General features: G+C 48.6%; 1 protein-coding gene across 1 annotated transcript; it reads right to left on the bottom strand.

Annotated features, from left to right (window-relative positions):
• Nucleotides 1–2,016: 2,016 nt before the first annotated feature.
• Nucleotides 2,017–8,643, bottom strand: Rbp4 (retinol binding protein 4). The gene is made up of 6 exons (XM_055613879.1): nt 8,562–8,643; nt 8,314–8,445; nt 8,089–8,225; nt 7,826–7,932; nt 3,198–3,410; nt 2,017–2,285 (listed from the first exon to the last, which is right to left on the bottom strand). Exons 2-6 carry the CDS (start codon nt 8,425–8,427, stop codon nt 2,248–2,250), a joined length of 609 nt encoding a protein of 202 aa, XP_055469854.1. The 5' UTR covers nt 8,428–8,445; nt 8,562–8,643; the 3' UTR covers nt 2,017–2,247.
• Between the last annotated feature and the right edge of the window lie 3,907 nt (nt 8,644–12,550).

Here is a 12,550-nt window from a genome sequence, read left to right as displayed (position 1 = left end):
CAGTGTTCCATGGACTGGAGGTTTGCAACAGGAGACCTGAAGAATGAGTACTTTTACTTTGGCTCCTCTGCAAGGCACAGGCTTGAAGGAACAAGAAAAAACACGGACACCAGGTGTGTGGCTTGCTTGAAGGAGAAAAGTTGATGGGACCTTGAAGGTGCATGGCGTTAGGGGAGGACTGTATGAAATAATCTTACATTGTGCTTGGGAAAGTGCGACAGTTTACATCAACAGGATGCCTCCTGGACTTCAAGCCAGGCACTAGTTAGATAGAGGAGCAGGCAACAAGACTAAGACAAATAGGGAAGCAAAATGGGGTTTTATCTAGAGCATATTCTTGAAATCCCAGTGGGGCAGCTGGATAAAGAAATAGGGAATTGGGCCTAATGATACAATCTTGTTGGGAAATAACAATGATGGTTAGAGACCCACGGTTTTATGAGGTAGTCTGGGAGAAGATGAAGAAAGGAAAGAAACCAGAGTCAAACACTGAGCCCCAGCATGTGTCAACACATAGGTCTGAGGTAACATTTATGGTGACCATGACATTGAAGACAGAATAACAAGGTGCCTTTGTTCTTGTTTGGTTGATAACCTTGATATACTGATGCTCTGTTCTGAAGGGCCATGTAGATATCGTATGGCTGTGGTGTTACACTGAAGCTGAGGAGCCAGACTCCATCAATCAGCTTGTACTGTGAAGGTGAAAAACTCTGTTTTCTCATGCATGGCTACCTGTTTCCTCTGCCTTTGCTAGAGAACAACACACACACACACACACACACACACACACACACACACACACACATTTGCTGTGAGCTCCATACACTGGCTGGTTTTGTGTGTCAGCTTGACACAAGCTGGAGTCATCAGAGAGGAAGGAGCCTCAGTTGAGGAAATGCCTCCATGAGATCTAGCTGTAAGGCATTTTCTCAATTAGTGATCAATGGGGGAGGGCCCAGCCCATTGTGGGTGGTGTCATCCTTGGGCTTTTAGTCCTGGGTTCTATAAAAAAGCAGGCTGAGCAAGCTATGGGAAGCAAGTCAGCAAGTAGCACCCCTCCAGGGCCTCTGCATCAGCTCCTGCCTCCAGGTCCCAGACCTGCTTGAGTTCCTATTCTGACTTCCTCCAATGATGGATTATGGCTCTGGAAGTGTAGGCCAAATAAACCTTTTCTTCCCAACTTACTTTTTGGTCATGGTGTTTTGTCACAGCAATAGAAACCCTGACTAAGACGTGCCCCACCATCCTCAGCAAGCCACCTCCAATATACCGCACAGATGTCTTCTTGTCTCGACAGTTTTCACAGCCCCTTTGCATGCTCACAGACATTATACTGACTCTCACGCTATCCTGTCAGGCAGGAAATGATTGCTTCCCCAAGATTAATGAGAGAAGCCACAAAACCAGGCCCCAATCCCCCAGCTCTGAACTGGCTTAGACTTAACACCAAGATGTTCTGGTACCATGGCCTTGCTGAAAGACAGGCTCTTGGGAACCCCCCGAGGAACTGAGACAAGTGCTACCCTAGAACTGACAGCTGCTGCTGCTGCTGCTGTGATTCTGGCTGCTTCCTCTGTCACCCTGATACTCCTGTACACTCTCACGAGGGGATGCTGGCTTCCAAGGTCCCATCCCTGAACTTCCCCAAGGGAAAACCAAGGCAGTCGGCTCTTCAACATTTTCTCCCCATCTGAAATACAAAGTGGATCACCCTAGAAGCAATGAAGAGCAGAGTGGCTTCCTAATGTCCACTCTATCCAGAGGGGCGCCTTCTGCCCTGCACACCTCATGGGCCCTGGGCTGACAGCCTTGGATCTAATGGCCTGGCCACGCTCACTTCCTCTTTGGGCTGTCAGTGACTTGGTAGGTTGTTATCAAGGCCTTCCTGCATTAATGAGGAAAACCTTTTTCAAGAAGTTAGAACCCAGTCTTCAGTATAGAGATCAAGTCTCGGCATCTAAAAGTACAACCCACCTGCAACCGGACCACAAAAAAGCCTTCAACGCATAGGAAGATGGTGACTACATGTTTAATAAATCAAGTTTGGAATGCCAAGCCTCGGCCGTCTCGCAAGGAACAGATTCGGTCATTCACACGTATATTTTTAGGCCTACCAATGATGGCTTCTCCTACCCAGAGAAGGGAAGGAGAGGTGGGAAACTAAACTTCGAAGATAAATAGAGATGAAGAGTGGATGAGAGTCAACCAGAAGTTTTCAAAGGAAACTTGACATCCTTGGTGTTGCTACAAGCTGTTTCTTGAGGGTATGCTTTGACAGTAACCTGAAATACAGAAAATCAGCCATTAAGGACAGAGAGGTGGATGGTGCTTATGTAGATAAATTAACTCCCGGACAGCCTTAGAGCAGGAGGCCATTCATATGCTTATATCTGGCTGCATGGGGGTCTCCCACAGCTGACGCTGACGTTCTTTGAATTCTCCAGCGAGCAGTGGTGCTGAGGGCACAGGACCTGCTGCATTTATTCCTACTTCACCGCATCCCCAACAGCCCAAGAAAGATATTCTTTTTCTACACTTCAGCGTGAGCCTTTTTGGATTTTGAAGCCCAGTGGCCCACAGAAATGAGTGCATGTCATTTCAAAACAGACAGCCCACTTCCCCCATCATGCTTCTGAGTTTTAAGTTAGGATCAGTTAAGGGAAATAGCTATTAAAACATCCCACTCTTATCTCAGGGGCTCTTCCTAAGAAACAAACCCACTGGAGACCCAGTGAGTTGAGTGATGTAGGGTTTTATAAAGCATAAAGAATATTGCAGGCACCAGTCTTTCTGGGACTTGCCACACTGATGCCTTTGTTTATGGTTTTGCATAAAATGGCTGTATGCCCCATCCAGTTCCTTACTGGGGACACTTCATCCCCACGAAACTCTAACTCCGGCGGAATGGTTTGTCAGGACTGCTGCATTGGGAGCAAAATGGCGTGGGAAGCAAAATATAAGGACAAGAGAGTGGCCCTGCAGCTTGGGTTATTGAAAGTGCCAGGATTTGGGGGAAATGAATGTTTGGTCCCTTCTGCATGTGGCTGATGGCAAAGCCCTGGGAAAGATTTAATCAAGAGGGGGCAAGACTTGGCCCAGAGGAGGCTCCTCAGACAACCGTCTACCCAGATGCAGCATTCCTCACCCCCTTTACTGGCCCAGCCCCGCCAAGCTCCTCAGGAAGAGCCGCTCACCATTGTGCTCGATCCACCTGTACTGCCTTTCCAGGCAAAGCTCCTCCTGCCGCTGCCTCACCAGCCGCCGCGTCTCCGGGGTCAGGCCGTTGGGGTCACGAGAAAACACGAAGGAGTAGCTGTCCGCGCAGGTGCCGTCCAGATTCTGCAGGCGGCAGGAGTACTGCAGAGCGAAGGTGTCGTAGTCCGTATCGATGATCCAGTGGTCATCAACTGTAAGTCAGAGAGCCAGAGTGGGCCCGGGTCCTGACCAACTTGTTACCACTGACTCTGTGGAACTGTTGGCCTTTCCTTAGGGAGCGGAGGGTGCAGGGGTTCCTGATCGCTTTGTACAACTGGGCAGGTGAGAGGGGAGCTTGCTTCCTTTACAGAAAGGAGTCCTGGCACAGAGGGCACCTCGTTCATCTCGTTCGTGTCGGTGACTCTTTGATAATGGGCAGCACGACATTTTTCTAAGGGACCACTGAGGATGTACTGCCGCCTTTGCTACCTTCCCTCCCATAACATGTGTCTTTGTCTAATGTCTGACAGCCCTTAACTTACGTCACCCCCCACTCCAGGTCGTCATTTCATCAACGCTATGCAGAATCTACTCCCCACCATCTCACTTAGCCCCACTGTTCCCCTACTTCCGTGGGCTGGAGGATGTCAATCTAATGATAATGGTTTTTTCAGGCTCTACCCTTATTCATGCTTAGGAAACCCGTTCATTTCCCCGGCTTGACAAACGGGATGCCCGGGGTCAAAAGCTGCTCACTATCCACCTTCAAATACTCCTTAGAATTTTGACGGGGCGGTGGGGGGGGGTGGCGGGAGTTGAGAAGATGGCTCAGTGGGTACTTGCGTCTGGACCCAGCTGCCGAGACATCACGGCATGTGAGGCCACTCAAGTCCCCACGGTAAGTCCCCAGTGCCTCTCTACGGACACTTGAGATACTAGCCTAGGATTCAGAGGAGCACCGCCCAGGAGTACCACATGTGCAGCCCTCCTCCTCAGCCCCTGTCCCCGCCAGACAAGAAGAGGAAGGAGCCACTCCTCTATCTTCCAGGCTTTCAGAGGCCTGGCTTGGAAATGTCCCTGGCCCACGACTCCTCTCCTAGGCGGTGGCCCTGGAGTTCCACAGTAGAGGGAACAGGAATAAAAGCCATGTAGCTGCTGCCAGGCCACCCCCTCACCACAGGCTCCACCCTTCCCAGGCAGTTGGGCAGAGTCCTCCCATCTCTGGAGGAAGTCATGAGATCACTGGGTCATGAAGGGCACCCCAGGGAGACTGCCTCAGACAAAAAAAGACACTCATCCTTCAAGTAGTACCTCAACTCATGGTCCAGGCATACATCAGCTTAACAATTTTGTCCCCAAATTGTTGCCAGAATATAAAGTGTGACATGAGGGCTAACTCTCAATGCCTGATTTTAGTGCCCTAGGCTACTGCTTTTGACTTAAAAGAAGTTTGGTTGATCTCCAGGTCCTTTTTGGAAGGATAGTTCAGTCATAAAGATTCCTAACAACAACCTTCAACAGATACTCTCTCCTAACAGTATTTGCAAGAGAAGATCTGCCAGGGTGCAGCTTGAAAGAATGAACTCAGCCCTCCAGCCTTCCCTCCTGCAGCTGGGTAGGTTTCCTCAGAGAAACAGACACCCAAGTCTTTCCAGAGATCAGCTAACTCCACACAGCCGACTGTGGAGAGAGTGCCTGAGGCAGAGGCTATGTGGCTGTCAGACCATGTCCCCGACTCCCCTCCTACACCCCAGAATATGACGTTACACCATGGCTGTGTCCACACTGAACAGATAGGCTGAGAGCTTAGAACTGCCTGGTTTCAAATGCTTAGTAGCAGGAAATGTCTTGACTGGCTTTCTTTAAACATCCACCATTCACTGGCCTCACTGCTAGGGCCCTAAGAAAATGTCCTCTTGGCTCCCTAGATATGTGTCCTCCAGGTGAAAAGCTTCCTATGACTTTCAGGTCTAAGGATCCAACTAAACCACCCAGGAGACAGATTCCAGCTAATCACGATGTCATGGTTTGAATTAGCTAGCCCACGGATTCTCAAACTTCATTGCTCAGAAAGAACTCATCACCCGAGCCTATTGAAAATAGAGAGACAAGGCTCCACTCCAGAGTTTCTGATTCAGGAAGTCTGATTTGGACCCATAAATCTGCACTTTGAAAAAATATTGGAGTTGACTTAGCTGAAGTTGACCAAAAGGCAGAGATTTTGAGAAGCGCTGATGTTGATGTTCAAGCCTATGCTGTCCCTCACATTAACAGGAATGACTTTGCCAAGAGAGCAGCAAAGTTCATTTGGGACAAAAAACAAAGAAGTCTCAGTTCATGTTTCTCTGGGAGGGCACAACGAAATAATGATCACAGTTAATATTTAATAAGCCCTTATTATGCCCCAAGCTAAACACTTCCATTCATTACCGTGAGCTGTTCTTTCAACAATCTTATTAAATAGGAACTGTCCCATAACTCAATTTGGTAGCAAAGGAAATCAAATTTTGGAAAATCTAGTCTATAACTAAGTCTATATACTCAACCAATACAGGCTGACACCAACGCCCTTCACTCTTGAGATCTCTCACTCCGTGCTGGTAGAACAAGAAGAGGAGAAAGAGATCAGCACAGAGCGTACCCAAGGGAGGGGGCAGCAGGTCAAAGCAGTCTGCTAGCCCTGAAGGATGCAACTCATCATTAGAGCTCTTGCCCAACACGGCTCTGGGTTCAGTTCCCAGGCCCTGTATGGAAAAAGGTCAGAAAAATGCAAAGGCATCAGCCCCATCATCCAGCTGTCAAACTCATGGTAAGTCTCTGCCTTTAGCTCCCTATCTATCACCATAGGGATTCAGAGTGGCAGGGGTTTTCTTGAAAAGCATCAACTATAGAGGTTTACATCTTTAATTTGCCTTGAATTATTTCCACCCAGCCTGCCTTATTACAAATATATCCTTTTGGAGTGAGACAGAATTTGGGCCTGAGTGGGCTTCAGATCTCCTGTCCAAATTCATGCTTAATGCAAGGACAAGCTCAAGGAAGAAGGAACTTAACACAAGGAATCAAGATGGCGTTTGTGGAGAGGGTCCCCAGAGAAGCACATAGGACAGTGGGAGGCAGACACTTCAAACGAGTCTGTAGAGACTCAGAAAACAGGGGTGACGGTGGGGTGCATGTTCCTTTACATCATGTGCTAAGAGGTGCCACTAGGTCCCAGCAGTTAACTGTGTGTGCACCCCTGGGACACTCATTGACTCACTTAAATAATAAGTTTGAACCTGAAGGTGTCTGTGGGTTCTCACACTCCAGACCCAGAATATAAAAAGCTATTTATGATATCTTGACCTAAGGGGCGATAATATCAAACACAGAATTTACGTGTCAGGTGTTTTTCCAAGGGCTTTTCTGCATGCCCAGACATTATACCTTCGCAGCTCCCTGATGCGGATGTTGTGGTTCCTTCTACTTTGCACAGGGGGAAACTGAGGCACAGAAAAGTTAAGCAACAATTTAGGGTCCCACAGGTTATAGTTTAGCTAGGATTTGAAGTGTGTGTGTGTGTGTGTGTGTGTGTGTGTGTGTGTGTGTGTGTGTGTAGATGGAATCCAGACCCTTGTGCATGCTAGCCAAACGCTATCCCAGGAAGCTACAACTCCAAGCTGCCACTCCAGCCCTCAGGCAGCCTAATTTTAACGCTGGCTGCACAGCTTCTTTTCAGAAAGGCAAACGAAGGAGGAATTTATCCTGAACATTCCCTTCCCCCCTGGTGGTTCTTCACCTTCTTAACGCTGGGACCCCTGAATACAGTTCCTCATGTTGTGTTGAACCCCAAGGATAAATTATTTTTCGTTGCTACTTCATAACTGTTACTTTGCTACAGTTGTGAATCATAATGCAAACACCTGCGTTTTCTGACTGTCTGAGCGACCCCTGGGAAAGGGCCATTTTTTAACACCCAAAGGAGTCGCGACCAGTGGTTGAGACTCGCTGCCATAGGGTTAACTTTTTCTTTTTGAGCTCCCACTATACTTCGCACCCTAAATTACTCCTTTGTTATCAATATCGGTCAGATTTAGAGTTCACGCGAAACGGGGAAGGGATGTTAAAGAACATGTAGATTGTGTGTTCTGAAGCTTTAGTGAATCCAGTCCTTTAAGGGAACCTCGTTAAGAGTTTCAAAATCCTGCCTTGCCTATGGCTGTTAGTATTTAAGGAAAGGAGACGAGACGTCATTGTATCCAGAACACTGCAACCCACGGGCAGGACTCTAGGCTGTGACCCAACTCTATCCACAATGGTACCTTCATCTTGGCTATCTAGCTCTGCCGATGTTCCAGATAGTTGCACTGTCTCGGGGATTCCGCCCCAAAGAGAGAGTGGAGCGGTGACGCGGGAGGCAGCATGGCGCAATTCATAGTGGGGTGGGTGACCGGGAAAATGGCACCTGAGAAGCCCCAAAGGTCCTTCCGAACTTGGACCGGGTGTTTCAGGCTGGGAATCCGGCCACCTCTACCCTCCCGCCCCCCTAGATTCAGAGAGGGCTGAGGGCTCTGCTTCTTGCAGCCCTGCCCGGTGGTGTCACTAGATAGAAAGGCAGCGATTTGGCTTTGGATGCCCCGCGACTCACTTCCTCGCTGCAGAAAGGAGGCGACACCCCAGTACTTCATCTTGAACTTGGCAGGGTCTTCAGTGTCTGTGAAAGTGCCCACCATGTCCGCACACACTTCCCAGTTGCTGCAAAAGCCAAGAGAGCCCTGAGCCACGGCAGGAACGGGCTTCTACCCCGTCCAAGGTGCTCCGTTTCCTTCCCAGCGAGGGTTGGGCTCCCAGCCAGGCAAAGGAGGGAGGGACCTTGAAACGCCCCCACACAGCCCACCAGAGGCCCCTGACCTCAGAATACGGACGCGGCCCTTGGCCGTGGCGCTCATATGGCCCTTCTCGTCCACGGAAAACTCAGCGATGATGTTGTCTTGCAAAAAGAGACCCTCGGGGTCTTTTTTGGCGATGGCGTACCAGAGCCCAGAGAACTGAGAAAGAGAGGAGAGAGCTGGGGACTGGAGTTTGGGGTTCCCCGCCGGCCGGCAGGAATAGCGGGGGCCCCGGGCTGATACTTACACGAGCCTTGTCGAAGTTCTCCTTGACTCGGAAGCTGCTCACCCTGCAGTCTCGCTCAGCGCTGCCGCCGCCTCCCAGCGCCGCCAGCAGCACGAGCGCCCACACCCACTCCATCTCACCCAGAAGTCCGCCCTGCGGGACGGGACACGCGCCGGGTGAGCGCGGGGGTCGGAGGACCCCACCGCCCGCCGCCCCATCCCGCCCCGCCCCGCCCCGCAGGACCCCCGGGGGTGCGCGGGGCCGCTCACCAGCCGGAGCCGCGTGCAAGCCTGGCCGCCGCGTTCGCGCGCGCGAGGAGCTAGGGAGCCGAGCGGCCGGCCGCGTTTTATAGCCCCGGGGGGAGGGGGTCTCGCTTTCGTAACCACGCGGGGTGAAAGACCGCGGGGAGGTGCCGGGGGCGGGAGGTGGGGGGGGGCGGCCGGGCTTGCATAACGAGCCCTGACTCACCGCCTGAAGGCACGCGGGGGGTCCCTCCGTCAGCCTCTCCACCCCTGTCGCCTCTGCTCCGAGCTCCGCGCAGGGTGGTCTTGGTGAAGCCAAACTCTCAGGCCCAGACGATCCACCAAGCCAAGAGCTGGAGCGGGGACCCAGCGGCAGCCAGCTGCTCTGGGGTGGCCTCCAGGTCCTGTTGCCCTGGCTGGAGGCCTACGTGGCCATGGTGTGGTGATGGTGGCTTCACTGACCGAGAAGAGACCTATGATGCAGCTTGGAACATTAGTGTCGAGGCCCTGTCTTTCTCAAGTGGCCCCTGCTTCTTCTGAGGACCTGTTGGGCAGAGTTTTTCTGGCATATTTTGGTTGGGATTTTTTTTTTTTCCCCTTTGAAAAAAGGGCATATTTTACTCTTTGAGGAGTTTGTGGTGCTGTTTGCGTCAATATTTGTTCTTTAGTTTCATCATCTTTAGAAGAACTAAAACACTCCCTGTTAAATATTCTCTAGAAGCGCAACCTGGACAGGACAGGACAGGAAATACTTTAGAAGCGCCGGCGGCCGAGTGGCTGGTCGTCCACTTGTGTTGCCGCACTTCTCTGAAACCACACTGAAAAACCTAACTGCCAACTGTTTACCATGCCTTTTTATTTCTAAACCATATTGGGATTTTACTTACTTCCAAAACAGTGAGGAAAACTGGCCCGGGAATAGACAAAGGAGAAGGAAGAAATTCCATAACCTTAGTGGTCAGTAGCCAAAAGGCTGTTGACTGGCTGATTTTTTTTTTTTTTTTTTTTTTTTCTCGAGCCTGCATTCCATCAAAACAGACCAAAGGAAGATTTTGACCAAATGAGACTTAGTGACTTTTGCTGAGAAAGTATTTGTCTCTATTGCTTAAAGTCTGAGCGTCAGAGAGTAGACTGACCATTTTGTCACAGGTAGGCCTGAAATGGGGAAAGGAGAGGAGAGAGGAGAGAGGAGAGAGACACCACACAAAGAACTAAGTTGATGTTTCCTTCAATCATTAGCCACACTTGGCTACCTTGCAAAGACATCTGTGGCTTCCTTCAGCTTCCTGCGACCTTTTGGACATCACTGATTCTTTACCTTACACCCTGCCCTGACCCCCACTCTTCATTCAATTCCCTGATAGTACAAGAGCCTTGCTGAAGTTCTCCTTAACATGGAAGCTGCTCACCCTACACTCTTCACCCCCATTGTAGTCCCTGCCAGCTCTGTTGCACTGTGTGTTTTAACTCTGTAGGACTCCATAGACAGGGAACGCTGTGCTAACTGGGAAATTTTACCTTTGTTGTTGTTTTGTTCTGTTTTTGTTTGTTTGTTGAAACAGGGTTTCTTTATATAGCCTTCGCTGTCCTGGAACTCAATCTGTAGACCAGACTGGCCTCAGACTCAGAGATCCGCCTGCCTCTGCCTCCTGAGAGCTGGGATTAAAGGCTTGCGCCACCACATTCCGGCTGGTAATTGGGAAATTTGACTGGATTAGTTTTTACCAAAGGATGTACATACTTGCGCCTCAGTTTCCAGTACCCCATGCTCCTCCAAAATCCAAGGATCTCCGAAGCCTTTGCTTAAAATGATGTATTTGAATGTAATGTACATACATCCTTGTGTATATGTCTGTCTTCTCTGGATTACAATGTTTGAAAGAATGCAAATGTTATGTAAATAACCCTTGTACTGTATTATTTAGAGAATGAGAAGAAAATGAAAGACTGTGTGCTCGGTATAGATTTAAGTGTGATATGTTGCTGTGCAAATGGTTGTTAACTCTACTGTTTAGAGAATAATGATAAAAATCTCCATAGAGATTAGGTATTAGTGCCTAACCACATAGTTCATAAACAGGCCAAAGCTGTGCAATATTCAGATTTATACACTGGGGAGAGGTAGAGGGCCTACAGGATGGCGTGAGAACACAGCAGGATGTGGAGTATATCATCCTTTCCCCGGGGGTTCAGCAGACTGCAGCAAAGTCAAATTGTTCCTGTTGTTTTGATCTCTCTCTGCCTTCTTCCTTGAATATTTTTGGCTCATTGTTGGTTGAACCCATAGATTAGGAAGTCAAGGCTGGTCCCAGGCAGCTCAAAGAAGATGTGCTCAGGAGGATGGGGCAGAACCATGTGTTCGGTAAGGTTCATATCTCTGCACCCAGGAAAGGACTTCCGGGTACCTGCCTGGCACCTGCCCAGCACTGTATTCCCTCTTCACAGTCCAGAGGAGAAGTCTGCCTCTTCCTGCACAACTTGAGTGATGGCATGCTTCTGGCTGAGCCCACTGCCTCTGCATGAGTATTTCTGAAAGAAAAGTTCTGTAATCTCCCTGGTCAACCAGTTCTCCTGAAGCACATCCTGGAGATATATCACTCATTTATATTTTAGGTGTTTAGAAATCCGAGCAATTAATCCTTTCCTCTCCCTTCCCTCTTCCCTCCCTCCTCATCCTTTCCCTCTCCTTCTGTTTCCTTCTATCCTCCTTCCTCTTCCTCTCCCTCTCTCGCCCCTCTCTCATTCTTTTCCTCTCCCTCCTCTTTTTGTCTTCCCTCCCACTTCTCTTTTTCCTCTCTCTCTTCTTTTTTCCTTCCCTACCTCCTTTTTCTCTCAAACCTTGATGTGTTAGATCCCAGCAAAGAAAAACAGTTTATTTTGGCATTCTCTCCTGGATTTCTTCATGATTCCAAATATGTGCTTTCAGGTTAACTGATGTTTTGGACATCATAAATAACATTTCATACATGCATATATATGTATCCAAACATTCACAATGTTTACCCCTATATGATAGGATTTGAGACACCCAAGATTTATTTTTCTTTGTACCCCTTTTATTTTTCAAATTTTCTACAGGTAATACATCAAACATAAAGCAGAAAAAACACTTCATTTGCCAAAATTTTTCTGGCTCTTTTTATAAGTAGAGTTGTATTTTGAGTTTGCATATAACGCATATAAAGTTCATTTCTTTGCCATTCCCCACCTTAAGGCTGACAGCTGCTACTGCCTTTCTTCTATGAAACACACCATTTGCACATGGTAGCTACTGACTTACCTTCCTTTGCTGAAATCAGTGACTTTATATTGTAAGTTTCATAAAAAGTATGTTTTTAAAGACCAATCAGAAAGCAGGCATGGTGGCATACACCTTTAATCCCCAGCACTCAAGAGACAGAAGCAGGCATGTCTCTGGGGGCTCAAAGCCAGCCTGCTCCAAGCTACCCAGTGCTACATGTTAAGACCCTGTCCCCCCAAAAAATAAATAAAACAACCACAACACCAACAAAAACAATCGGATGTCACTCTTTCTGAAGTCTAGTTTCTCAGGGTTTGGCACGTATACCATAGGTGACCATTTGTTCTTTCATCAAAATCTCTGCACTCCCCTTCCACAGACAGTACCCCTCCAGCTCTTGCCTTCCTTGTACCCCATTACCAAAGCTCCATAAGGCCACAGCCTATGTCCTGGTCTTTGGAATGTGTTTTCTCTTTATGTGTAACCTGTCTCAGATGGGTTACATCAACGCTGCCTGTCCAACCAACCATGATTTCTGTTTTACTTGCTGCCAATGAAACATCCAACTAGGGTGTCCTACCTCCCACTGTGCTCAGTGATTTTACTTGCATGAAAATAAACTTCCACCGGACTAAGCCCCTGAAATGATGAGGGATCATCTATAATATTAACACCAACCTGGAAGGGCAAGCCACCTCCTAGAAAATGCTCGAAGAGGTTTTTCCATAATTGAAAGAACCAATGCGAGATATTTACATCCTTGCCATCAAACAAA

Source organism: Psammomys obesus, unplaced genomic scaffold, assembly GCF_907164565.1.
Source record: "Psammomys obesus unplaced genomic scaffold, mPsaObe1.curated_primary_1811, whole genome shotgun sequence".
Lineage (NCBI taxonomy): Eukaryota > Metazoa > Chordata > Mammalia > Rodentia > Muridae > Psammomys > Psammomys obesus.
The sequence above is the reverse complement of the archived record's forward strand: the minus strand, read 5'-3'. Positions and strand labels throughout refer to the sequence as shown.

What these genes read in the sequence shown, in the direction of transcription:
- Rbp4 (XM_055613879.1), bottom strand. Translation starts at nt 8,427, where the DNA reads ATGGAGTGGGTGTGGGCGCTCGTGCTGCTGGCGGCGCTGGGAGGCGGC. An exon ending in CTCCTTTCTGCAGCGAGGAA is followed by an intron (nt 3,411 to 7,825) that starts GTGAGTCGCGGG and finishes TCTGACTTACAG; the next exon opens with TTGATGACCACTGGATCATC. An exon ending in CAGGTGGATCGAGCACAATG is followed by an intron (nt 2,286 to 3,197) that starts GTGAGCGGCTCT and finishes TCTGTATTTCAG; the next exon opens with GTTACTGTCAAAGCATACCC.